This window comes from Anolis carolinensis, unplaced genomic scaffold (genome assembly GCF_035594765.1).
Source record: "Anolis carolinensis isolate JA03-04 unplaced genomic scaffold, rAnoCar3.1.pri scaffold_12, whole genome shotgun sequence".
Lineage (NCBI taxonomy): Eukaryota > Metazoa > Chordata > Lepidosauria > Squamata > Dactyloidae > Anolis > Anolis carolinensis.
In genome coordinates this window covers 12,730,763-12,758,717 of record NW_026943823.1, presented here as the reverse complement: position 1 = coordinate 12,758,717, position 27,955 = coordinate 12,730,763, and the positions used below count along the sequence as shown (strand labels likewise).

Sequence of the window (27,955 nt, the reverse complement as noted above, 5' to 3'; positions counted from 1 at the left end):
ACTTCTTCTGAGGAGTGCACTACGTTGGGCACGAAGCCGCTCTTGACCCCTTCCCAGCCCTCCTGGATGGTGATCTCTCCCCGTTTCACCAGCTCGTAAATGTCCCGTGTCAGGTCGGTGAAGGCCTTCTCCACGTTAATGGCATCCCGGGCGGAGGTCTCTATGTACTTCATGCCATAGGCCAGCGCCAGTTTCTCAGCCTCGTGCCGTGTGACCTGCCGCTGGGTGTCGAGGTCGCACTTGTGGCCCACTAGGACAAAGACGATCTGGTAGGGCTGGACGTGGGCCTTGGTCTCCTCTAGCCACTCGTGGACGTTCTGGAAGGACCGGCGGTTCGTAATGTCAAAGAGTAGCAGGCCGCCGACCGAGTTCCTGTAGTAGGCACGGGTGATTGACCTGAAAGACAGCGACAGACAGCCCCGGAGAGGCAATAATTGTAGGAATATTTGGTACCTATAGCAGAGTAGAGTGCAATTTTGCTAGTATTATATATGAGCTTGGAGCCCGGTGGCGAAGTGTGCTAAAGCACTGAGCTGGAGACCGAAAGGTCCCAGGTTCAAACCCTGGGAGTGGCGTGAGCGGCCGCTGTTAGCTCCAGCTCCTGCCAACCTAGCAGTTTGAAACATGCCAATGTGAGTAGATCAATAGGTACCACTCCGGCGGGAAGGTAATGGCGCTCCATGCAGTCATGCCAGCCACATGACCTTGGAGGTGTCTACAGACAACGCCGGCTCTTTGGCTTAGAAATTGAGATGAGCACCAACCCCCAGAGTCAGACACGACTGGACTTAACTTCCGGTGAAACCTTTACCTTTTATATATGAGCTTACGGTAGGAAATGAGCGAAAATACACAGGATGTTCTGATAAGGTTCAAAAAAGGGTGAAGACTCTTATTTTTTCAAGTAACACATCTCAGATAAATGAGTGATGGGCAAAAGGAAGTTTCCTAACTTTGATAGAAGAGTCCCCAATGCTCTCATGTCTGTAAGGCTTCTTGAGACAGAGGAGCCTCATGCTGTTCCCTTCTCAAACAAAAGGTAATCAAACACTGAAGACTTTTGGGAAGAAGAGAAAAGAGGCTTCCTGCCTCTCCATGCAGGCAGGAAGCAACACACTTTGAGTCACATAGATCTAGAAAATAAGAGGTCAGAAACAAGACAGCAGGTCTGCCCCACAGGGTTCCCTCCGTCCTCAATTGCTCTTTATTCGAGTGTGGAGGCTTCTTTACTTCCAACAATAATGACTATTTTAATGAGGAGCATGCTACATGCAGATGACCTTATCCTTATCCTCAGGCCTATTGAAATGGGTGTAACTTTGAAAGTGCCAATGGACCTCCATTGACCTCCAGTTGTATCCATGGGACTGTTTTTTGAGGTTTCGTATATCCACATCTGACAAAATAAGTCCCCTCCCCAGGGATTTTCTAGGTCCCCTAGTGTATGGGACTGCTGTAACTTGGTCACAGCGTTGTCTCTCTTATTTTACTTGTCATTCATTCTTATCCAAGGTCATGTGGCCGGCATGACTGCATGGAGCGCCATTACCTTCCTGCCGGAGCGGTACCTATTAATCATATTGGCATGTTTTCGAACTGCTAGGTTGGCAGAAGCTGGGGCAACAGCGGGCGCTCACTCCGCTCCCGGGATTTGAACCTGGGACCTTTCGGTCCGCAAGTTCAGCAGCTCAGAGCTTTAACACACTTTGCCACCGGGTAAAATGGGGTGACATCAGCCTTTGGGTCACTTACACAAATGACCGGCCACTGCCAGAAGCGACAGAGAGTTTTATCTATGCTCACGATCGTGCCATCAACACTCAAGCAGGGAGCTTTGAAATGGCTCAACAGAAGCTCTCTGAAGCTTTAGGTGCTCTTACTGTCTATTACAGGGAAAACCAGCTGATACCTAATCCATCTAAAACACAGACATGTGCTTTTCATCTTAAGAACAGGCAAGCATCTCGAGCTCTGAGGATGACCTGGGAAGGAATCCTACTGGAGTATTGCAGCAAAATACCTGGGAGTCACTCTGGACCGTGCTCTGACTTATAAGAAGCACTGCTTGAATATCAAGCAAAAAGTGGGTGCTAGAAATAACATCATACTAAAGCTGACTGGTACAACCTGGGGATCACAACCAGATACAGTGAAGACATCTGCCCTTGTGCTTGGCTACATTGCTGCTGAATATGCATGCCCGGTGTGGAATATATCTCACCACCTTAGAACAGTGGATGTGGCCCTTAATGAGACATTCCACATTATTAGAGGATGTCGATGTCCTACAACCCTGGCGAAATTATACTGTTTCGCCAGTATTGCACCATCTGACATCTGCCAGGATGAAGCAGGCTGTAATGAAAGGACTAAGGCATTGACATCTCTGGCCCATCCCCTGTTTGAGTATCAGCCAGCATGCCAATGCCTTAACTCAAGAAACAGGCTCCTAAAGATCTACAGAGATACTTTCAAAAACACCTCAGCAAGTGAGAGTCCAAAAGTGGCAGGCTAAAACCCAGAACCTCAATCAGTGGCTGATACCGGATGAGAAACTCCCTCCTGGGCACACAGAAGACTGGGCGACTTGGAAGGCGCTGAACAGACTGCACTCGGGGACCACGAGGTGCAGAGCTAACCTTAAGAAATGGGACCACAAAGTGGAGTCCGCAACATGTGAGTGTGGAGAAGAGTGAACCACAGAGCACTTACTACAACGTAGTTTGAGCCCTGCCACATGCACAAGGGAGGACCTTCTCACAGCGACACCAGAGGCACTCCAGGTGGCCAGCTTCTGGTTGAAGGAAATCTAATATAATGTCAACTTTTTAACGTTCTTTGTGTTTTTAAATACATTATAACTGTAGCCTCAATTTGCTTCATGATAAATAAATAAAAGCCTTTGGGTCAAATTTATGGAAAGGGAAAGACTCGGGGACTGTTCGCACAGCGGTGTCCCAATGGATTGCAAGTTGACCATAGCCTCAACCTAGAGGACCAAAAGACGCCTAGAGACGTGGTTCTCAATGTCCCTTTCACCACCCAACATCAGATCTGCCAAATTTCAGACAGATTGTGCAAAGGTTTTCTGTTGAATACATCCTGATTTTTATCTGTTGGTTTGGCCCCTCCTTGTCCTGCGTGTAATCTTTCCGCGAACTAGACAGGCTGTTCCAGTGATTTTGTTGGCAACGGCGATGTGAATAAGTATCTTATGCAAGAAACCCGTGTCGAGCAAAATTATCCTCCTCCTTGCTGCAATCAGAACTGTCAAGCGGGCAAAGAGAAAGACCACATTTGGGGGTCCCTATGTAGACTTGTCTACAGCTTAGTGGTACAGTATATGGTAGACTCCTGAAGAGGTGAGAGCATCCCTCTTGTCCTTTGGGTGTGGGCAAAACGTCAGGAGAGAATGCTTCTGGAACATGGCCATACAGTCTGGAAAAACTCCCAGCAACCAAACTTTCACACAGATTGTTATAAAATTGTATGAGCTACGTATCACATACAGACTGTTGGTCGTTTGGTAGACTACCACATGTTTTTATATATACAGTAGAGTCTCGCTTATCCAACGTTCTGGATTATCCAATGCATTTTTGTAATCAATGTTTTCAATACATTGTGATATTTTAAGGGTAAATTCGTAAATACAGTAATTACTACATAGCATTACTGCGTATTGAACTACTTTTTCTGTCAAATTTGTTGTATAACATGATGTTTTGGTGCTTAATTAGTAAAATCATAGTCTAATTTGATTTTTAATAGGCTTTTCCTTAATCCCTCATTATCCAACATATTCGCTTATCCAACATTCTGCCGGCCCGTTTATGTTGAATAAGTGAGACTCTACTGTACATTGAATTCACTTATTTGGGTGAGTCTCTTTGTTTTCTATATATTTTTTCTTTTGGTGCATTAGCAAAATGGTGCCTTTCTGATGACATTTGGACTCAAACACCCATGCAGCCGAGTCAGTGGGGAAGGATTATGGGAGCTGTAGTTGGCAAATCACACGGAAAGCAGCTGCCTACCCGGAAGCCTGAATGTCAACTTTGAAAAGCGCAAACCAGAGCAGAGAGCAATAGATGTGGAAAATGGGGCATAAAGGATTAAATGTGAAGGACAGCCAGTGGAGCACAAAGCATTAAACTATTGAACTACAGCGAGGATGATCTCAACTTAAGCCCTCATTCGGCCACAAAAATCTCCTAGTCCAACTCATTTTACGAGACTTTTGTGTGACTAAAATTATATGGTGATAACTGCATCTTGTCCAAAAGCTCTTGAAAGGAGCAGCAACAGCCACATGTATGGCAGGCATGCTCAGAGGTAGTGAGGTCTGTTGGAAACTAGGCAAGTGGGTTTTATATCTCTGTGGAATGATGTCCAGGGAGGGAGAAAGAATTCTTGTCTGCTTGAGGCAAGTGTGAACGTTGCAATTGACCATCTTGATTAGCACTGAATAGCATAGCAGCTTCAAAGCCTGGCTGCTTCCTGCCTGGGGGGATTATTTGTTGGGAGGTGTTAGTTGGCCCTGATTGTTTATTGTCTGTTTATTTATTTACTCTAAAACCAGGGCAGTAAATAAAGAGCAACACTCAGAAGACAGGGAAATTCTAGACACGAAACTATCAGGGCAAGCTAACACCACCCAACAAAGGATTCCCCCAGGCAGGAAGCAAGCCAGGCTTTGAAGCTGCAAGGCTATTCAATGCTAATCAAGGGAGCCAACTGAAACATTCACACTTGCCTCAAACAGACAAGAGTTCTTTCTCCCACCCTGGACATTATTCCACAGATATAAACTTCAGTTGCCTAGTTTCCAACAGACTTCACAATAATAATAATAATAATAATAATAATAATAATAATAATAATAATAATAATAATAATAAAACAACTTTATTTATACCCCGCCACCATCTCCCCAACGGGGACTCGGGGCGGCTAACATGGGGCCATGCCCAGAGCAATACAATATAACAAAATATAAAACAACATAACATAGCACCATTAAAAATACAATAAATGATAATAGGCATTACATCAAGAAATCAAAAAACAGTAAAACAAGGGCAGGCCACGTGGACACAAAGATAAAACCTGGAGTGAGAGGGGCATAGGGGTACTCCACTGCGGGCAGGGACATATGGAAGTGGGGTAATCCAGAGGATAGATGTTCGGGGTGGGAGTAACACAGAAGTAACAGAAATTACTCGCCAAAGGCACAGCGGAAGAGCCATGTTTTCAAGTCTTTCTTAAAAGCTAACAGTGTGGGAGCTTGCCTAATTTCAGTAGGTAGTGAGTTCCACAGTCGGGGGGTCACAGCAGAAAAGGCCCTCTCCCTTGTACTCACAAGGCGGGCCTGGGATAAAGACAGTGGTGATAACAGGGCCTCCCCGGATGATCGTAAAGATCGGGCAGGTTTATGGAAGGAAATACGGTCATGGAGGTAGGTAGGTCCCAAACCGTTTAGGGCTTTATAGATGATAGTCTGCACCTTGAATTGGGACCGGAAAATGAACGGCAGCCAGTGGAGCTCCTTAAACAGGGGAGTGGATCTCTCCCTGTAACTTGCCCACGTTATTAATCACAACCTCTGAGAATCTCTGCCATAGCTGTGGGCGAAACGTCAGGAGAGAATGCTTCTGGAACATGACCAGACAGCCCAGAAAATTCATAGCAACTCAGTGATTCTGGTCATGAAAGCCTTCGACAACACAAGTTCTGAGTTTCTATACCTTCAACCATAAGTAAAAAATGGAGGCTGAATATATTATAAGTTGGAAAAGCACCTATAAGTGAGATTTTCAGAAGAGAATTAAAGCCAGGATAATCCAGAATAGCACTTCCTATTTATGCGTATGGTTTGGAGGGTTGGACTTGTGAAGACAATGGAAGAGAATCCACTCATCGGAAACGTGATGCTGGAGGAGATATCTTTGGATCCTGAGGGTTGCCCAACCGAGAGATAAGCGAGTCTGAGAGTAAATCAAGCCTAAACCTGAAGCCAGAAGGACTCAATTCAATCTCTTGTCCTTTGGACCTGTCATGGGATGCCGTGATTCATTGGGAAGGAGGAGAATGCAAAGAAAAGTGGAAGGCAGCAGGAAAAGAGGGAGATTACATTGGAGATTGATTGATTCCATCAAGGAAGCCCTGAGTTTGCAAGACAAATAGGCAAGGCTATTGATGCCCACGGCTCATGGAAGTTAATCATTTGTAGGATTGTCATGCGGTGGACTTGACTTAACCAGGGAAGGCTTTAAGCGATGTTTCCCCAAAGGTCAGGCTTTGTTCCTTAGGGGGAAAAGACTTCATTTATGGCAATGAAATGTTGGAAATATCAACCTTTAGAAGCCTCCACTCAATATTTGTTATGTATATAATTCAGATTGCTTTCTGTATTGCATATGTGCATATTGGTATGCAATTTTACTTTAACTCTTTTGTTGTGGGAGGGGCTGCAGACCATATGATCAGATCTGGACTTGTTCAGGACTCAGACTCCATTTTAGTATAGTATGCTTTGAGACTTCAATAGGAACAGTATGCTTTCAGACTAGACATAGACTCAATTAGACTCTCAGAATAGAGATGCTTTAGATTCGTGTTTCTCAACCTGGGGTCAGGACCCTAAGGGAGTCGCGATGGGGGTTCAGAGTAGTCACCAAAGACCAGTATTTTCTGTTGGTCATGCAAGTTCTGTGTGGGAAGTTTGGCCCAATTCTATCATTGGTGGGGTTCAAAGGGCTTTTTGATTGTAGGTGAACTATAAATACCAGCAACTACAACTCTCAAATTTCAAGATCTATTTTCCCCAAACTCCACCAGTGTTCACATTTGGGCATATTGAGTATTTGTGCCAAGTTTGGTCCAGATCCATCATTGTTTGAGTCCACAGTGCTCTCTGGATATAGGTGAACTACAACTCCAAAACCCAATGTCAATGCTCACTAAACCCTTCCAGTATTTTCTGTTGGTCATGGGCATTCCGTGTGCCAAGTTTGGTTCAATTCCATCCTTGGTGGAGTTCAGAATGCTCTTTGATTGTAGGTTAACTATAAATCCCAGCAACTACAACTCCCAAATGACAAAATCAACCCCCCCCCCCCCCAAAATCCCACCAGTATTCAAATTTGGGCATATCAGGTATTTGTGCCAAATTTGGTCCAGTGAATGAAAATACACCCTACATATCAGGTATTTACCTTATGATTCATAACAGTAGCAAAATGAAGTAGCAACAAAATAATGTTATGGTTGGGGGTCGCCACAACCTGAGGAGCTGTATTAAGCGGTTGTGGCATTCGGAAAGTTGAGAATCACTGCCTTAGATTATGGACTGTTAATTCTAAGAAAGATGCCCTGTGTTACCTACACAGGGAAACTACACATCCTATTTGTAACTGGATTGATAAGCAAAGTACCTGTAGGCTGAATACATGAAGTTTGTGAGTAAACCAACTATGTTACTTTTAAAGAATCTCTTGAGAGCATGCTTTAAAGGCAAATACATTTTAAAGGAAGTAGATGTTTTGGGGCAACTAAAAATACACTTCTGAAACTCTGCTGTATATGTGTGTATGTTGTGCATTGGCATATCTTTGTCCCTAATAGTTCAAAGAGATATTTAGGATATCGGTTTAACAGATGAGTAACCTTTCATGAAAGGTTATGACTCTAATAGGTTGTGCTTTTTACCAAGAGGTTATGGCATCATTTTTCAAAAGGTTATGACATCTAACAAGGTCATGCTTTTCCAAAGAACAGTGAAATCATACAAATCTTGACAGCAAAGAGAAGCTCTGAAGCTGAAGGAGCTCTTGGCTCTCGAGATACCAACACTTAGAAGTCCAAGTGAAGATGGCTAAGGCTGGAAAACGGCACCGAGAGCAATGACTGCATCTTGAGATACTATTATTACTACTAATTGGGGAGGGAGGAGGATCTCCTTGTAGGGCCATATCACCTGAGATCTCCCCATTCCTTTCTTCTCTCCATAACTCCCCCATTGTACTTCCAGCCTAGCAATGGCAAAGCATGGTCCTCCCCCAAATTTCACCACACCTTCTTCCCTCCATAAAGGAGGAAACATGGAGAGGTTACTGGGGATGGTCATGATGGTAGGCGTGGGGGAGAGAATGTGGGGCAGAAGGAGGAGGACAGGCCCTGAGGGACAGAGTCTCCTTTAAGAGAGGAAACAGGGACACAATAATAATGCTAATACTAATACTACTACTAATAATAATATGAGGTCAGAGCCTCCTTTAGGAAAGAGAAGCAGAACGCAAATAAATAATAATAATAATAATTACTATTATTAGATAAGGGGGTGAGGGAAGAGTCTCCTTAAGAGAGAAATGAGGGAAATAATAATAATAATAATAATAATGCAGATTGTGCAAGGAAACCGATGAAACCATTGATCATATCCTCAGCTGCTGTAAGAAAATCGCACAGACAGACTACAAACAGAGGCACAACTATGTGGCCCAAATGATTCATTGGAACTTATGCCTCAAGTACCACCTCCCAGCAGCAAAGAACTGGTGGGATCACAAACCTGCAAAAGTATTGGAAAATGAGCACGCAAAGATACTGTGGGATTTCCGAATCCAGACTGACAAAGTTCTGGAACACAACACACCAGACATCACAGTTGTGGAAAAGAAAAAGGTTTGGATCATTGATGTCGCCATCCCAGGTGACAGTTGCATTGACGGAAAACAACAGGACCGCTATCAGGACCTCAAGATTGAACTTCAAAGACTCTGGCAGAAACCAGTGCAGGTGGTCCCGGTGGTGATCGGAACACTGGGTGCCGTACCAAAAGATCTCAGCCGGCATTTGGAAACAATAGACATTGACAAAATTACGAGCTGCCAACTGCAAAAGGCCACCCTGCTGGGATCTGCGCGCATCATCCGAAAATACATCACACAGTCCTAGACACTTGGGAAGTGTTCGACTTGTGATTTTGTGATACGAAATCCAGCATATCTATCTTGTTTGCTGTGTCATAATAAAATAATAATAATAATAATTAGATAGAGAGGTGGGGGAAGACTCTCCTTAAGAGAGGAACGAGGGACATAACAACAACAACAACAATATAATATGAGGTCAGAGCCTCCTTTAGGAAAGAAAAGCAGGGTACAAATAAATTATTATTATTATTATTATTATTATTATTATTATTATTATTATTATTACTGCTATTAAATGGGGAGATGGGAGATGAGTTTCCTTAGGAGAGGAAAGAGGGACATAATAAATAGGCCTGAGCCTCCTTTAGGAAATAAAAGCAGGATACAAATATATTATTTTCAGGTGGGGAGGTGGGGAAAGAGTCTCCTCCAGGAGAGGAAAGAGGGTCATAATAATAATAATAATAATAATAATAATAATAATAATAATAATAATAATAATAATAATAATAATACAGTAGAGTCTCACTTATCCAACATTCACTTATCCAACGTTCTGGATTATCCAATGCATTTTTGTAGTCAATGTTTTCAATATACCGTGATATTTTGGTGCTAAATTCGTAAATACAGTAGAGTCTCACTTATCCAAGCTAAACGGGCCGGCAGAAGCTTGGATAAGTGAATATCTTGGATAATAAGGAGGGATTAAGGAAAAGCCTATTAAACATCAAATTAGGTTATGATTTTACAAATTAAGCACCAAAACATCATGTTATACAACAAATTTGACAGAAAAAAGTAGTTCAATACGTAGTAATGTTATGTTGTAATTACTGTATTTACGAATTTAGCACCAAAATATCACGATATATTGAAAACATTGACTACAAAAATGGCTTGGATTATCCAGAAGCTTGGATAAGCGAGGCTTGGATAAGTGAGACTCTACTGTACAGTAATTACTACATAGCATTATTTTGTATTGAACTACTTTTTGTCAAATTTGTTGTAAAACATGATGTTTTGGTGCTTAATTTGTAAAATCATAACCTAATTTGGTGTTTAATAGGCTTCTCCTTAATCTCTCCTTGTTATCCAACATATTCGCTTATCCAACGTTTTGCCGGCCCGTTTATGTTGGATAAGTGAGATTCTACAGTAATGATGATGATATGAGGTCAGAGCCTCCTTTAGGAAAAGGAGCAGGATACAAATAAATAAATAAATAAATTATTATTATTATTATTGCTATTAAATGGGGAGATGGGAGATGAGTTTCCTTAGGAGAGAAAAGAGGGACATAATAATAATAATAATAATAATAATAATAATAATAATAATAATAATAATAATAAGCCTGAGCCTCCTTTAGAAAAGAAAAGCAGGATACAAATAAATTATTTTTAGGTGGGGAGGTGGGGAAAGAGTCTCCTCCAGGAGAGGAAAGAGGGCCATAATAATAATAGTAATAGTAATAATAATAATCTGGGATCAGAGCCTCCTGTAGGGAAGAAAAGCAGGATGCAATTACATTATTCCTCGATGGAGGAAGAGGAAAAGGGATACAAAGAAGGGCAAAGGGGGGGGGGGAGGCTGATGGGAGGGAAGGGGATCCCAGTGCCCTCCTGGGAGGAAGGGGAAGGGGACGTGGAAGGAGGGAGACGCGCGGCCCACCCTTCCTCCCACCCCAGGGCCCTGCAGGCCATGCCTTCCCCGTCGCCGCTCACCGGAACCTCTCCTGCCCGGCGGTGTCCCAGATCTGGAGCTTGATCCTCTTCCCGGGCTCGATCTCGACCAGGCGGGAGAAGAAGTCCACGCCGACGGTGGGGTCGGAGACCTGGGCGAAGCGGCCCTCGGTGAAGCGGCGGATGAGGCAGGACTTGCCCACCGTGGAGTCGCCGATGACGATGAGGCGGAACTGGTAGAGCCAGATGGCCTCCATGGCTCAGGGATGCGGAGCCTCCGAATCCTCCTCCTCCTCCGGATCCTCCTCCTCTTTCCCCCCTCTGCCTCGTCTCCTTGGAGAGACCTGCTCTGGCCCTTTAAGAGCGCCCTTTGCCTCTACCCCGCGCGGTTGTGGGGCATCCCTGCCTGGGCTCGAGAGCCCCCATCCCCGCCAGAAAGGCCTCGGGGGCCCCGCGCCTCCCCGGGAAAGAGAGGCCTTCCAGGGCACTGGGCAGGGACAGGAAGGGTCTGGAAGGGAAGCCGCCCGCTCTCCCTGCCGGGCCCGGGATGCTCCGCCGGAGGGAGGAAGGGATGCAGGCGATGCAGGAGGAGGGCGAGGAGGAGGAGGAAGAAGAGGAGGAGGCAGGCTCAGCCCCGGCCCCAAAGGCACTGACTCATCCTGGGCCAAAGACGAGGAGGAGGAGGAGGAAGAGCCGCACTCCCCCGAAGAGAAGCGCAGGAGGATCCTCCGCGGGAGGGAAGAGCGCGCCTCCAGAAAGAAGAGCAGGCAGAAGAGGAAGGAAGGAAGGAAGGAAGGAAGGAAGGAAGGAAGGAAGGAAGGAAGGAAGGAAGGAAGGAAGGAAGGAAGGAAGGAAGGAAGGAAGGAAGGAAGGAAGGAAGGAAGGAAGGAAGGAAGGAAGGAAGGAAGGAAGGAAGGGTAAAGAAAGAAGAAGGAAGGGAGGAAGGAAAGAAGGAAGGAAGGAAGGAAGGGTAAAGAAAGGAGAAGGAAGGAAGGAAGGAAAGAAGGAAGGATGGAAGGAAGGAAGGGTAAAGAAAGGAGAAGGAAGGAAGGAAGGAAGGATGGAAGGAAGGAAGGGTAAAGAAAGGAGAAGGAAGGATGGAAGGAAGGAAGGAAGGAAGGAAGGGTAAAGAAAGGAGAAGGAAGGAAGGAAGGAAAGAAGGAAGGATGGAAGGAAGGAAGGAAGGGTAAAGAAAGGAGAAGGAAGGAAGGAAGGAAAGAAGGAAGGATGGAAGGAAGGAAGGAAGGGTAAAGAAAGGAGAAGGAAGGAAGGAAGGAAGGATGGAAGGAAGGAAGGGTAAAGAAAGGAGAAGGAAGGAAGGAAGGAAAGAAGGAAGGATGGAAGGAAGGAAGGAAGGAAGGGTAAAGAAAGGAGAAGGAAGGAAGGAAGGATGGAAGGAAGGAAGGGTAAAGAAAGGAGAAGGAAGGATGGAAGGAAGGAAGGAAGGAAGGGTAAAGAAAGGAGAAGGAAGGAAGGAAGGAAGGAAGGAAAGAAGGAAGGAAGGAAGGAAGGATGGAAGGAAGGAAGGAAAGAAGGAAGGAAGGGTAAAGAAAGGAGAAGGAAGGATGGAAGGAAGGAAGGGTAAAGAAAGGAGAAGGAAGGATGGAAGGAAGGAAGGAAGGAAGGGTAAAGAAAGGAGAAGGAAGGATGGAAGGAAGGAAGGAAGGAAGGAAGGAAAGAAGGAAGGAAGGAAGGAAGGATGGAAGGAAGGAAGGAAGGAAAGAAGGAAAGAAGGAAGGAAGGGTAAAGAAAGAAGAAGGAAGGATGTAAGGAAGGGTAAAGAAAGGAGAAGGAAGGAAGGAAGGAAGGAAGGAAGGAAGGAAGGAAGGAAGGAAGGAAGGAAGGAAGGAAGGGTAAAGAAAGGAGAAGGAAGGAAGGAAGGAAGGGTAAAGAAAGGAGAAGGAAGGATGGAAGGAAGGAAGGAAGGAAGGGTAAAGAAAGGAGAAGGAAGGAAGGATGGAAGGAAGGAAGGAAGGAAGGAAGGAAAGAAGTAAGGAAGGGTAAAGAAAGAAGAAGGAAGGATGTAAGGAAGGGTAAAGAAAGGAGAAGGAAGGGAGGAAGGAAAGAAGGAAGGAAGGAAGGGTAAAGAAAGGAGAAGGAAGGAAGGAAGGAAAGAAGGAAGGATGGAAGGAAGGAAGGGTAAAGAAAGGAGAAGGAAGGAAGGAAGGGAGGAAGGAAGGGTAAAGAAAGGAGAAGGAAGGAAGGAAGGAAGGAAGGAAGGAAGGATGGAAGGAAGGAAGGGTAAAGAAAGGAGAAGGAAGGAAGGAAGGATGGAAGGAAGGAAGGGTAAAGAAAGGGGAAGGAAGGAAGGAAGGAAGGAAGGAAGGAAGGAAGGAAGGAAGGGTAAAGAAAGGAGAAGGAAGGATGGAAGGAAGGAAGGAAGGAAGGAAGGAAGGGTAAAGAAAGGAGAAGGAAGGAAGGAAGGAAGGAAGGAAGGAAGGAAGGAAGGAAGGAAGGAAGGGAGAAAGGAAGGGTAAAGAAAGGAGAAGGAAGGATGGAAGGAAGGAAGGGTAAAGAAAGGAGAAGGAAGGATGGAAGGAAGGAAGGGTACAGAAAGGAGAAGGAAGGAAGGAAGGAAGGAAGGAAGGAAGGATGGAAGGAAGGAAGGGTACAGAAAGGAGAAGGAAGGAAGGAAAGAAGGAAGGATGGAAGGAAGGAAGGGTAAAGAAAGGAGAAGGAAGGAAGGGTAAAGAAAGGAGAAGGAAGGAAGGAAGGATGGAAGGAAGGAAGGGTAAAGAAAGGAGAAGGAAGGAAGGAAGGAAGGAAGGAAGGAAGGAAGGAAGGAAGGAAGGAAGGAAGGAAGGAAGGAAGGAAGGGTAAAGAAAGGAGAAGGAGTGGGAAGGAAGGAAATGAAAAGGGGAGGGAGGGAGGGAAGAAGGAAATGAAAAGAAAAGAGGAAAGGAAGGAAATGAGGGAAAAGGGGAAGGAAGGAAAAATAAAAAAGAGAAGGAAGGAAAAAATAAAGAAAGGGGAAGGAAGGAAAGAAATGAGGGAAGAGGGGAGGAAGAGAGGGAAGGAAGGAAAAATAAAGAAGAGGAAGGAAGGAAATGAGGGAAGGGAAGGAAGGAGGTAAATGAAAGGAAGGAAAAAATAAAGAAGAGAAAGGAAGGACATGATGGAAAAGTGTAAGGAAGGAAAGAAGGAAAAGGAGGGGAAGGAAGGAAAGGAGGAAGGAAGGAAATGAGAGAAAAGGGGAAGGAAGGAAGGAAGGAAGGAAGGAAGGAAGGAAGGAAGGAAGGAAGGAAGGAAGGAAAAAAATGCTTCTGGAACATGGCCAGACAGTTTGGAAAACTCACAGTAACTCGATGATGATGATGATGATGATGATGATGATGTAGGGTGTTTAGAAGCAGAATCAAACTTTCCAAGGAAGCAGTGTGTCCTTCTAATCCCAAACCTAATCACCATTGGCCTAAATCCTATTGTTAATTCCAAAGGTAGAAGATTCATTGAATAAACAGGATTTGCTTACGCATTGACTCACCTTTCTCCAGTTGCTCCAATGGATCTCTGTTGGGTGAAGAAATCAGAAGGATGGAGGGCTGTGTGCCAGTTTTCATCCACGATTATGGGACTGAGTCTCTCCGACCTCAGACAGGAATTAGAGATCCAAGGATTAAGAAGCGATGGTTAAATCTCATCACGTTATCCCATTATGGCTTTTGCTATCTAAGGGACTCTGGGGCTTATCACTCACCTCTTCCTGTCTGTGGAGAAAAGGCTTGGGAAGTTGGGGCCAAGCAGACCAGGGTCCTCTTGCTTAGATGCCTGGGATTTGAAGCTAGCCCTTTGGTTTTCATTTGACCTGTTAGATTTTAGCAAGAAGGGTCTGTGGGGAGCATGGCCTCAATGGGGCCACCCCAAAGGCTGCAATGTGGGTGTAAGGCAGCACTGGGAGGAAGGAACCTGTCTGAAACTGAAGAGTTTGCAAATGCAAATGCTCACTCTGAGTTGCACCCACCAAGAACATAAAAGCCCTTCTTCCCTTTCCTGACTCTAATATCCACTGGATCCGAGCTCTTATCTCCGATAGGGGATCACAGAGATCTTCCCAGCTCTTATCTCCAACAAGAGAGCCAAAATAAATGTACTCTTATCTCCAACGAGAGAGCCAAAATAAATGTACTCTTATCTCCAATGAGAGATCCAAGATGTGTTCTTATCTCCAATGAGAGATTCAAGATAGCGCTCTTATCTCCAATGAGAGATCCGAGATAATGTACTCTTGTTTGTAATGTACTTTTATCTGTAATGAAAGATCTAAGATAGTACTCTTATCTCCAGTGAGAGATCTGAGATAATGTGTTCTTATCTCCAATGAGAGATCTGAAATAGGCTCTTGTCTCCAATGGGAGATCTAAAATAATGTGTTCTTATCTCCAATGAGAAATCTGGAATAATAGACTCTTGTCTCCAATGAGAGATCCGAGATAATATACTCTTGTTTGTAATGAGAAATCCAAGATAATGTACTTTTATCTGTAATGAAAGATAGTACTCTTATCTCCAGTGAAATATCTGAGATAATGTGTTCTTATCTCCAATGAGAGATCTGAAATAGGTTCTTGTCTCCAATGAGAGATCCGAGATAAAGTGTTCTTATCTCCAATGAGAGATCCAAGATAGTGCTCTTATCTCCAGTGGGAGATCTAAGATAATGTGTTCTTATCTCCAATGAGAAATCTGGAATAATAGGCTCTTGTCTCCAATGAGCGAGCCACGATAATGGGCTCTTGTCTCAAATGAGAGATTTACGATAACATGCTCATATATGTCCAATGAGAGAACAAAGGTAAGAGCTCTTATGTCTGATGAGAGATCAGTGATGACAGCTCTTATCTCCAATGATACTTCGGAAATATTATGTATTTTTAATAGTTCTATGCTTAATTCTATTTTGATGCTTGTATGGTGTTTTAGGTTTTAAATAGTATATTGTATTGCTTTTCTTGTTGGCTGCTTTGGGTCTAGAACACGCCCCTCCAGGTATTTGGACTCCAACTCCCACAATTCCTGGAGGGCCCAAGTTTGCCCATGCCTGATCTAGAAATAGTAATAATAATAATGATAATAATGGCAATAATATATTATGTTTGATGAGAAATTAGAGATAAGAATTAGGACTGTAGGAAAGCAACCCTTAATGAAGTATTGAGCCTGGAAATAATGATATAGGATGCAGGGCACTGAGGAATCTATTTTGACGGAAACAATTAACTATCCCTATTCTATTTTACTAAGTAAGTAACCAAAGCTAACATACTTATAACCCTATATTGCTTTTCTGTTTACCCCATCTTCTATTGTTCCCCTTCCTTGGTCATTTTCCTCTGAATCAAAGTTTAGATTTGGGGAAAAACTTGCAAACACTTGATGCCAAAGAGACAAACAACAACCAAGAGCACAAGCAAAATCTTTGGCTTTATGTCAGTTGAATGTCAAGACATGTTTGCACAGGCTCCAGGGAGGTTACAATAACAAATGGTTCTGCCTATTTGGTTTGAGGCTCTGGAAATCAACATTTGCCCACAAAAACCCACTGAGTAATCTTGGGTGTGTCACACTCTCTCAGCCTAAAAGGCCATAGCAAATCTCTTTTGAATACATCCTGTCAAGAAATGTACTGCTAGATATCAGCATTGACTTGATGGCATAGAGAAACAACCCTGCCCTAGAGAAACCATAGAAAACAAAGAAGTTCCACAACATTCCTTACTCTAATGTATTGATTCTTTATAACAGATAAGGTAAAGGTTTCCCCCTGACATTAAGTCTAGTTGTGTCTGACTCTGGGGGTTGGTGCTCATCTCCATTTCTAAACCGAAGAGCTGGCATTGTCCATAGATACCTCCAAGGTCATGTGGCCGGCATGACTGCATGCCTGTGGATTTCAGTGGCTTCTCTGTGTAGTCTGACATGGTGGTTGTTGGAGTGGACACAGCATATGATTTGAGAACACAGAAAAGCTGGACTTTGCAGCTGCAAGGCTATTCAATACTAATCAAGCTGGTCGATTGCAACATTCACACTTGCCCCAAAAAGGGGAGTTCTTTCTCCCATACTGGATATTCCACAGATATATAAACCCCACTTGCCTCATTTCCAACAGACCTCGCAACCTCTGAGAATGCCTGCCATAAATGTGGGCGAAACGTCTGGAGAGAATGCTTCTGGAACGTGCCATACAGCCCGGAAATCTCACAGCAACCCAAAAGACCTTCAGCCTGCTGAAATGCTACCTTTCACTTTTAATTAAAAGTGCTAATAACTATGTCAAGTAACTGTTACCTTCTAAGCTGCTACTGACAAAGTGTAAGTATGGAGTATCCAAACTCTGGGGCCCCTGGTGGCACAGTGTGTTAAAGCGCTGAGCTGCTGAACTTGCGGACCAAAAGGTCCCAGGTTCAAATCCTGGGAGCGGAATGAGCGCCCGCTGTTTGCCCCAGCTCCTGCCAACCTAGCAGTTCGAAAACATGCAAATGTGAGTAGATCAATAGGTACCGCTCCGGCGGGAAGGTAACGGCGCTCCATGCAGTCATGCTGGCCACATGACCTTGGACGTGTCTATGAACAATGGCGGCTCTTCAGCTTAGAAATGGAGATGAGCACCAACCCCCAGAGTTGGTCACGACTGGACTAACATCAGGGGAAACCTTTACCATTACCTATCCAAATTTTGCTTCATCCGTTTCCTTTTTCGTTGGCTTCCTCTACGTACATTAGTCAGAAACAGAGGGAAACTTGAAAGCTTTGTTGTTGCCTCATTCAATGCCCAGAGTAAATGGGGAGGGAGAATCTCCTTATTTACCCTGCTGCTATTATTTCACATCTCAAATAAACAGTCCAGGAGCTATGCATCACTGTGCTTTCCACTTTTGCTACATCGACAGCTACAGAATTGTGAATATAATATAAGTGAAGTCATCCTGAGTATGATCCCCTGATTAAGAATGTATTCAGTTAGGACTAGCAAGAGATATCCTTCTTCACATTCGAGGACAGCTTGGGATAAAGACAGTTTGCCTTCAAGAGGAGAGAAGAGCTTCTCCATTTGAGGCAATTGCCCCTTATTCCCAATGGCAGGGCTGGCCTTTGCTACAGCAGATTTAATTCAACATTTTTTGCAAGCATCTCAGCAACCATTCTATTGGTAATATAATGACAGACTGCGATCAGCTTTTGGCCCTTTCTTGAAAGAGCACCATCCTGGTGAGATGGATTGCTTATTTGGTTCACCATAATACAACTCCTTATATAAGCCAGTTAGTGTTCATTTCCATCATTTGCTCCAACTTTCCAGCGTCCTCTTCTTGCTTTAGAGTTCATTTTTATGATACTGTCATCCCCACAGGTTGAGACCAAAGCCTAAAATATTTACATTTTTTTCACTCTGCCTTTTGGGTCCGTTTTTGGAAAAAATTGACGAATAAAAGACACATTAATGTTACAACAATAAACAGCAGTTCTTTCAACCTGTGAGCTGAGATGGCATCAGGACAAGATATCTCCAGAAGGGTACCATGATGCCAAAATGCTCTGGATGCTCAAGTCCCTGCAATATATATAAAATGGCAAAGTCGAGGATTGCTTTTTGGAATTCTTCAGAAATGTTTTCAAGGCGTGGATGGTTGAATCCATGGGTATGGAGAGACGATTGTCCTTTTTGCGTTTCTCCAAACTATGTCACAAAAGCCACCCAAAAAGTTGGATGCGTTCCAGCATTTCCCAGTGTCTTCCATCCATGTTCCGTTGCTTAGTTGGGCGAAACTCATTCATTTCATTTCAGCTTTTTCCTTCCCGCCAAGGAGCGCAGAGGCAGCGACCCCTCAATCCACTCATTGGCCGTCGACATCATTTCCTGCCAGAAGGCCACTTCTTCTTGCGTGGAGTCCATCCAGTCCACTGCAATCCCGTAACTGGAGCCTTGGAGACAGGAAGGAAGGAAGAACATTCAGAAATGCCCACCTTCTGGCGCCCAGAATAGACAAGACATTGGGTGCATCTATTGGGTGTGGTACCTATTGATCTACTCACATTAGCATGTTTTTGAACTGCTAGGTTGGCAGAAGCTGGGGCTAACAGCAGAAGCTCACCTCGCTTGCTGTATTCGAGCCGCGACCTTTTGGTCAGCAAGTTCAGCAACTCAGCGGTTTAATCCGCTGCGCCACCGCGAGTTCCCTACTCCCAATGGGTATGGATATTTGAGATTTCTGGCTGTACAACTATGTCACATGTCTAAAGGACACAAACCAAACAAACCCATTACCTGTCCCAAGTCCCAGGCGGATCCCTCCGAGGAAGTGGTTGGTTAGCTTTTCATGATCCCAGACAGTCAATTCCACGCAGGCATCTTTCAGGTCCTCCGTATGGAACCCGTCGTACACAATGGTGTGGTTGAAGACCGGATTGGAGTCTCTCTTGACAATTCGGGTCTTCTGGTAACTCTTCTTACTCGTATCTGGAAGAACGTAGCTGGAAAAGGAGAACACACCTGTTTATAGAATCCTAGAGTTGGAAGAGACCTCTAAGGCCATCCAGTTCAACCCCTTCCTGCCAGGCAGGAAAAGCTCAAACTACCCCTGACAGATAGTCATCCAGCCTAATTCAAAGCCTCCAAAGAAGGAGCTTCCACCACACTTTAAGGCAGAAAGTTCCATTGTTGAACAGGTCTTCTTACAGTCAGAAAGTTCTTTCCTGATGTTCAAGTGGAATCTCTTTTCCTGTAATTTGAACCCTTTGCCCCATTGAGTCCCAGTCTCCAGGGCAGCAGAAAACAAGCCTCCTGCCTCTTCCTTATGACACCCTTTCATATATTTATATATAGCTTCTCTCATGTCTCCTCTCAGCCTTCTCTTCTGAAGATAAACAGACCCAGCTCTTTAAGCCGCTCCTCAGAGGGCATCAAAACACTTTATTTGCATGTTTCTTTTGGATTCTCCTGGTGCAAAATGCCCAATGTTTGCTCCGACCTTTGTACCACTAAACATTCTCAAGAGGACTTGTGTCCATACATAAAATTAATTTTGCAGATGGGAGAACTTAGGCTGAGAGAGAAATGTTCTGAAGGGAGTCAAAATTCAAAGCAGGGACTTTCAGATCAAAAAATTTCAAGCCACAGACTTTTTGCTTTACAGGTTGATTCTCTTTTAGCTATGAGAGTTATTGAGGCTGGCAGCCCAAAATTAAAATCCTCTTGATAAATCAAGCCATCTTCCCCAACCATCTATCTATCCATGATAGATGGGGCTTATAGTGCTATGCATGGCAATATTTTTCAAAGGAAATATATCAGATGATATTGGGTTGCAACTTCTAGCATCCCTTGCCACTTGCTATGTTTGACTGGGGCCAATCAGAGTTTCATCCCAGCAAGGACCACAATTTGCCAGCGGCTCTTCTAAAATAGCAATTCTCAATCAATGGACCTCTATACATTTTGGGCTTTGACTCCCAAAATTACCAGTAATAAGGGAGTCTGGAAGTTAACAAAATCTTAACAGCAGTTCACCAGTATTATAGAAATCCTGGCTGGCTGGGGAAATAATCTGCAATGCCAGTTATTATAAGCCTCTTTTTGGAAGGTATCATGCCTACCATTTCACAAAGGAGTCCACTCCCGAGGGACGCAGCTGCGGAAGGTCTTTGATGTCTTTCACCCAGATGTGGACCTCCCCAGATGGAGGGGTTTTGCGACCTATCATTAATGGCAACAGGAATCATGACACGGGCAAAAACAATTCATTAATTCATTAATTCATAGGGTAAATAAAACAGGCAGAGAGTGTAAGTGTGTACCCTCTAAATCAGTGTGTACATGGAAGAACAGTTTGAGAACTTCTGCATGAAGGGTCCACGAATGCATCTACACTGTAGAATTAATGAAATCTGACCCCATTTCAATTCCATGTTATAGAATCCTGGGAGTTGTAGTTTGGTGAGGCAGACCCACTCTTTGGTAGAGACGGCTCAAGACCTTGGGAAACTACACCTTCTATGATTCTGTTGCATTGAGCCATGGCAATTAAAGTGTGTTGTTGAAGGCTTTCATGGCTGGGATCACAAGGTTGTTGTATGTCTTTCGGGCTGTGTGGCCATGTTCCAGAAGCATTCTCTCCTGACGCTTCGCCCATATCTATGGCAGGCATCCTCAGAGGTTGTGAGGCATGGATAAACTAGGCAAGGAAGGTAAATATATATCTGTGGAGAGTCCAGGGTGTGACAAGAGTCCTTTGTCAGTTGGAAGCCAGCGCTAATGTTTCAGTTAATCACCCTAATTAGCATTGAAACTGAAACATTAGCGCTGGCTTCCAACTGACAAAGGACTCTTATCACACCCTGGACTCTCCACAGATATATATTTACCTTCCTTGCCTAGTTTATCCATGCCTCACAACCTCTGAGGATGCCTGCCATAGATATGGGTGAAACGTCAGGAGAGAATGCTTCTGGAACATGGCCACACAGCCCGAAAGACATACCACAACCCTGCAATTAAAGTGATTTTTCACTGCATTAATTCTAGTGTAGATGCACCCAAAGTTGAGGTGTCCTGCAACTATTTGGGGGAGTGTCTTTCCATGTTGCATTGCAGCTTAGGGATGGACAAACCGTGTCCCCCTCTGTTGCTGTTCCCATCAGCCCCAACAACAGACAAGGACGATGGGAATCCAACAGCATGTAAAGCACCAGAGATTCTCCAGCTTATAAGAAAGGAAAAGAAACACAAAGTAAAATGTGTCAGGTTTACAATTTCGAGACTGAAAAGTCAATAATACATAACAGTGAGCTAAGTTACTGTAAGGTGGTATGTAACCTGGGCAAATTTTCTTAAAACTGTGCCTTTTTACCTAGGCTTCCTGGTGGGATGTATTTAATGGACAGGTTCATCACTCCCCGGTGATCCACGCAATTGAAGGCCGACAAACTCTGGAAAAGAGAAAAGACTGCAATTGGCATGAATTGCACCAAACAAAAACCCAGAGACTTCAAACCAGCAGGTGACTAGATTTAGCAGGAACCAGAGGAAACCTTTGTCTGAAACTCATCAATTTCCTTAGAATAAATATTTGGATTTTTTTTTAAGACGAAGGGTTAGAAGGCACGATCATCAAGTTTGCAGACGACACAAAACTGGGAGGGATAGCTAACACTCCAGAAGACAGGAGCAGAATTCAAAACGATCTTGACAGACTAGAGAGATGGGCCGAAACTAACAAAATGAAGTTCAACAGGGACAAATGCAAGATACTTCACTTCGGCAGAAAAAATGGAAATCAAAGATACAGAATGGGGGACGCCTGGCTTGACAGCAGTGTGTGCGAAAAAGACCTTGGAGTCCTCGTGGACAACAAGTTAAACATGAGCCAACAATGTGATGCGGCTGCTAAAAAAGCCAACGGGATTCTGTCCTGCATCAATAGGGGAATAGCGTCTAGATCCAGGGAAGTTATGCTCCCCCTCTATTCTGCCTTGGTCAGACCACACCTGGAATCACACTGTGTCCAATTCTGGGCACCACAGTTGAAGGGAGATGTTGACAAGCTGGAAAGCGTCCAGAGGAGGGTGACTAAAATGATTAAGGGTCTGGAGAACAAGCCCTATGAGGAGTGGCTTAAAGAGCTGGGCATGTTTAGCCTGCAGAAGAGAAGGCTGAGAGGAGACATGATAGCCATGTACAAATACGTGAAGGGAAGTCATAGGGAAGATGGAGAAAGCTTGTTTTCTGCTGCCCTGCAGACTAGGACACGGAACAATGGCTTCAAACTACAGGAAAGGAGATTCCACCTGAACATCAGGAAGAACTTCCTCCCTGTGAGAGCTGTTCGACCGTGGAACTCTCTCCCCGGGGCCGTGGTGGAGGCTCCTTCCTTGGAGGCTTTTAAGCAGAGGCTGGATGGCCATCTGTCGGGGGTGCTTTGAATGCGATTTCCTGCTTCTTAGCAGGGGGTTGGACTAGATGGCCCATGTGGTCTCTTCCAACTCTACTATTCTATGATTCTATGATTCTATGATTCTATGATTCTTCCCATGACCTTGTAGCACCTTAACTTCCTTCTTGTTTACAAGTTTCACTCAGTGCACTTTGCCCAGCTCATTTTATGTTTTTATTGCTGTGTTTTTCATGTGTTTTATAATGATTGTGATTTTTTTAAATGCCTTTTAAATTTATTTGTGTGTTTTTGTATTTGATGTTTGTATTTTATATCACTGTATGCTGGTTTTATATCTGTGAGCCGCCCCGAGTCCCTCTGGGGAAATGGTGGGAGGGTAAAAAAATAAAATTATTATTATTATTATTATTATTATTATTATTATTATTATTATTATTATTATTTCTCTATGGACCAACTCAAGCTTGAAGAACCTCAAGTGCTCCATCATTTGCAGAGAGGCAGGTGAAATTACACCTGGTAAACCAAGGTCTATATAATATTCAATGGATCTACTCCAGCTGAGACTGGCGATTAGATTTATGCCAACATAGTTTCTATAAATCATTCTACCTTTGACATAGGATATCCACTGAAAGGGGCTTACCCGGGGTTTGAGCATGTACCAGTTCAGCCTGTTGTTCTGCCAGTCCCAGCCAGCCAAGTCGACCTCAATCTCGCCCAGGAAACTGTTCCGCCCAAGAGGGTCGTTGTGCCAGATGGAGAGGTTCAGCTTCTGAATCAGCAAAACCATTTTCTCTATTTTATACTGCAGAGAGAGGAAAAAATAGCCTTGTTATTTGGGGGCTATTGTTATTGTTAACTTCTGCCAACTCTAAGGCAACCATCTCATGGGGTTTTCTTTGCAGGACTGCAATCCATCATATCTACTCCAGCGGGAAATTTTGCTCCATTGCATAAAAATGGATTCGGGACCAGCTTCGTCTTTATCCCTTACCCGCAAGACTTCATTGTAAATGGGGGAGACGGTCCTCTTCTTCACAGAGGTTTTCCTTTTCCCCATCCGTGCTTTGTCTGGAAGGAGGTAGGTCTTGACGTACCTGGAGAAGGGACTGAGTCAGCATTCAAGTTAAGCTGGTAGACATTGGCCATAGAGTTGCACTGAAGGACATAAAGATTCCTAGAGAAAACACTTCTCAGTGCATTTCTCGGTCCCCCAACACACTTCCATGGTCAACCTCAAGTGCCACTGAGTTAGCATTCTATTATTTATTTATATAAGACTTTTATTTCCTGATCAAGACAAGCCAAAGCTAACCAATGCAAGTTGAACAAAAAGAATTTGATCTAAAAATAGCTTTTATAAATTTGCAGTTTTCCATTTTTGGGGCATTCCTTTGCTCCTATGAAAGTGAAGGGCCTGGTGTAATAGTTCTAATTTATTCTGTGTCTGTCCAACTCTGGGCACTGTTTTTCTCAGAAATACACAAAAAGTACTCTAGAGAGCATTATCAGTGGTTCTCAAGTTTTGGTTCTTTAGATCAGTGGTTCTCAACCTGTGGGTCCTCAGGTGTTTTGGCCTACAACTCCCAGAAATCCCAGCCAGTTTACCAGCTGTTAGGATTTCTGGGAGTTGAAGGCCAAAACATCTGGGGACCCACAAGTTGAGAACCACTGGGCTAGACAATTGGGACTTCAGCTCCCAGAACTCCTTTACACTAGTCATATTGGCCAGAACTTCTGGAGTTGAAGTCCAAGCCATTTGGAGCACCAAAGGTTCTATAACCACTATAATCTAGAACCACCACTCTCTCTAGACAATCCAAATTAAGCAGACTTCTAAAGGATGGTTCTTCACACCTTCTCAACCTTGTTTCCCGAGGCATGGCCACAACAGTTTAGTCTCCACTTACGGGTCCGTCCTAACTTTCTTCTCATCCACAATGGCCAGGTCCTTGCACTGAGAGACGAAAATCTGGAATTCTCGGTTTTTCTCATCGTAATCCAAGGCAAACTGAACCACCCCCTGGGCATCGACACTCCCAAAATCGCCACTGTAGACGCTCAGAACGCTTCCACTCACCTGCTCAGAGGGAAGAAAGGAGGGTCACAATGGGGGTCTTCATATCGACAGACCAGAGAAGGGCTTGGGAGATGGGACAAAATACTGCCCACTCAAAGCGAATCTCTATGATTCTGCTCCTTCCTCCTGGGAGAAAGGTCTTTATATTTGAAATTGCTATGTTTCAATAAGGGATCATTTCTAAATGGGGGAACTGATGCTTTATGTGCAGGAGATGTTTTGCAGGAGAAGGAGGAGACAGTGACTTTGTGGAACACATGGTTCTCCTCCAATAGGTTTAATCATGTCATCATTTAAGAAAATTGGACCACCACTTCCATAATCTCTTAGCATGCATGACCACTTCGTAACCCTTGGCTCTGAACTACCTTCTCAGAACAAGCAATTCATTATAACACAAGTTCAGTGGCAGCTGATAGTTTTGATGCAAATAGGGTGACCAATCTGTTCTGGACTTTAGTCTGAACTTTAAAAAAACTCTCCAACTACAGTATTATCAGTCCCGGCCAACAAAGCCAATGAATGGAGACCTTTGAGACTTGTTGGGGCACATACCGAGGAGACGGAGGCCATATCCGAGGAGTGACTCCCCACACTTGGAGACTTCTTGTGTCGGTAGAACTGGAAGCTGATCTCGGAAGCGGTGTCCGATTCTGTCTGCAAATCAAACACATGGGTGTTAAAACGTGAACACAGAAGGTCAATTCTCAGCATACTGACTAGAGCAGTGCTTCCCAAACTCTGCTCTTCCAAGTGTTTTGGACTTCATCTCCCTCAATCTCTATTTATTGGCCAAAGCAGCTGAAGTTTTGGGGAGTTGAAGTCCAAAACACTTGGAGGACTAGAGTTTGGGAATCGCTGGGTTAAAGTGTTGGACTTGAAGAGATGGGAGACCAAGGCTGAAATCCCCATTCTACCCCAGTGATGGACCAGTCACTCATAGGATTACTTGAAAGATAAAATAGGGAAATGAAAGAAAATATTGTCTTGGCTTTCTTGGAAGACAGCCATGCTACAAGTGCAGTAAAAAACAAAACATTATGTTTACAAAGTCAATAAAACTAGATAGATTATATTTTTGATCAATCCTGTATAAAATGCCAAATCCTGTTTTGAGTTGTGACTTCATTAGACTCATTGACTCATTGGAGTTTATCCATGTGTTGATTCATCATTTAACAACTGATTGACTAAGGGTGTATCTACACTCTAAAATTAACCCAGTTTGATACCAGCTTAACTGCCATGGCACAATACTATGGAATTATGGGAGTTGTACTTTGGTATAGCTTTGAAAGCACAGAAGGCTAAACAACCACTTCCAGGAATCTATACCATTGAGCTATGGCAATTAAAGTGATGTCAAACTGTGTAAATTCTACCATGCAGACACTCTCTGAGTCTAATTGGGAACAATCAACAGGATCCCAGCCATTGCTTTACAGGACCTAGAGATTTCTAAAGAGGTGTTCTCTCATATAAAAACAAAATAATGTTTTTTAAATGCATCCTTTTCCAATTTCCGTGAGGTCCCTGTGTCCCGAATGCTTGCCAAAGTGGGAAGCCCACTATATAAATCCATATGAGTCCTACCTCTGAGAGCAGGAGAGGACTGGATTTGCTCAGGTCTTTGGCTCTCTCAGGCTCAAGGTATTGATGGGTCAGTATTTGTGGCTTAGAATAGGCTAGAAAGAAGAAACAAAAAACACTGAAAAATGGTTTTTGTGCTTGGAATAGAAAATAAATTCCCATCTGCCTTTTTTATCGTGTTAGAAGCGACTTGAGAACATAATGCAAGTCACTTCTGGTGTGAGAAAATTGGCCGTCTACAGAGACGTTGCCCAGGGGATACCCAGATGTGTTGCTGGGAGGCTTCCCTCATGTCACCGCAAGCTAGAGCTGACAGACGGAAGCTCATCCCATCTCACAGTTTCAAACCGGCAACCTTCAGGTCAGCAACCCAACCTTCAGGTCAGCAGTTCAGCCGCCACAAGGGTTTAACCCAGTAATTCTCAACCTGTGGGTCTCCAGATGTGGTGCTATTTGCAGTGCTGGGCTTTGTGCAAAATTATCACACTGCATTTTTATGCAGGAAACAGTAGTTTCTGTGCAGGAAACAAAGTGCGAGGAACTCAAATGTTTATTTTTTTATTGCATTAGACTGAATGTGCATTATAAAGGGCATGTTTGTCTAACCACATCAGCAGCAGCATAAAAACCACAGATAGTAAAGCAAAAGCAAAAGTCAATGTCTGTTTAACGCATGTATAGAAGAGAATGGATTCAGCTCCCTCTCGTGGTTACAATCAGTCTTACTGGTAAAGATATTTACCATTTTTTTCCCATGTGTTTTCATTCCATATGAACCAACCAATAAATTTGCAGGGGTCCCTTTCTATGTCCTGTGGCCAAAACGTTGACATTGTAGCTTTAGTGATCAGACTAATTTTCAGACTACGAGAAGACTTCTTATTTGGGGAAGCAATGTGTGAAAGATTCAGACAAGGCGAAAATGGCAGGCTGCCTACTTACTCTCCGTGGTTGTGTAAAGATTCACCATGCTCTTTGCCAGGCTATACCCGTTGGCACGCGGTGATTTTCTGGCAACGGGAGATGGGTGCCCATTTCTCTCTGGAATACAATGAAAATAAACAGGCTTGCCTTCAATAAGGAAAGGCATGATTGTCACCAAGACTGGTGCAGGATGTGAGTGAGTTTCTCCCTCTTCTCCTCCTCTTTATTTGGTTTAAATATTATGGCATGCGATCCAGGAACCTGTGTGTACAGCTGCGTGACCTGGTTTGCATTTTCCTTCCTTCCTTTTTCCCTCCCTCCAGTCTGTCTAAATATCTATCTATTTATCTATTTTTGAGGAAAACAAAGCACACCACCCTTTGAAATAGTTGTGCATAAAGGTAAAGGGGTAAAGGTTTCCCTCTGATATTAAGTCCCATCGTGTCCCACTCTGGGGGGTTGGTGCTCATCTCCATTTCAAAGCCAAAAAGCCAGCGTTGTCTCTAGACACCTCCAAGGTCATGTGGCCAGCATGACTACATGGAGTGCCGTTACCTTCCCACCGGAGTGGTACCTACCCACAATTGCATGTTTTCGAACGGCTAGGTTGGCATAAGCTGGGGCTAACCGTGGGAGCTTACCCCACTCCCTGGATTCAAGCTGCCAAGCTTTCAGTAAGCAAGTTCAGAAGCTCAGTGGTTTAACCCACTGTGCCACCAGGGGCTCCTAGTTGTGCAAAGGTCTGTATAGTAATATCCAGGAACTAGTGTGCACAACTAGGTGACATAATTTCCTTTCCTTTCCTTCATTCCTTTTGTCTCTCTCTCTTCTATCTGTGTACAT

At 44.0% G+C, this 27,955-nt stretch overlaps 1 protein-coding gene and 1 further gene across 4 annotated transcripts in view; both read right to left on the bottom strand.

Moving 5' to 3' along the window:
• Positions 1-10,666: 10,666 nt before the first annotated feature.
• gsk3a (glycogen synthase kinase 3 alpha) lies at positions 10,667-10,948 on the bottom strand (the record flags this gene model as incomplete). Its single annotated transcript, NM_001281714.1, is given in 1 exon segment — positions 10,667-10,948. The product of NM_001281714.1 is annotated as a glycogen synthase kinase 3 alpha (mRNA).
• A 2,950-nt stretch (positions 10,949-13,898) lies between these two features.
• Positions 13,899-27,955, bottom strand: part of LOC100553651 (synaptotagmin-like protein 2) — a 39,215-nt gene continuing 25,158 nt past the window's right edge. For 2 of the 3 annotated variants that reach the window (XM_062964029.1, XM_016995054.2), the window contains exons 8-17: positions 27,131-27,229; positions 26,192-26,283; positions 25,154-25,255; positions 24,429-24,598; positions 23,513-23,615; positions 23,162-23,323; positions 21,472-21,550; positions 20,219-20,318; positions 18,891-19,096; positions 16,027-18,547 (exon numbers count right to left, since the gene is read on the bottom strand). In XM_062964029.1, coding sequence (XP_062820099.1) covers positions 18,402-18,547; positions 18,891-19,096; positions 20,219-20,318; positions 21,472-21,550; positions 23,162-23,323; positions 23,513-23,615; positions 24,429-24,598; positions 25,154-25,255; positions 26,192-26,283; positions 27,131-27,229 — 1,259 coding nt within the window. In that variant the 3' untranslated portion in view covers positions 16,027-18,401. Of the gene's footprint in view, positions 14,214-14,321; positions 14,430-16,026; positions 18,548-18,890; positions 19,097-20,218; positions 20,319-21,471; positions 21,551-23,161; positions 23,324-23,512; positions 23,616-24,428; positions 24,599-25,153; positions 25,256-26,191; positions 26,284-27,130; positions 27,230-27,955 lie in introns of those variants that run through there. The other variant, XM_062964030.1, reaches the window with a different exon arrangement.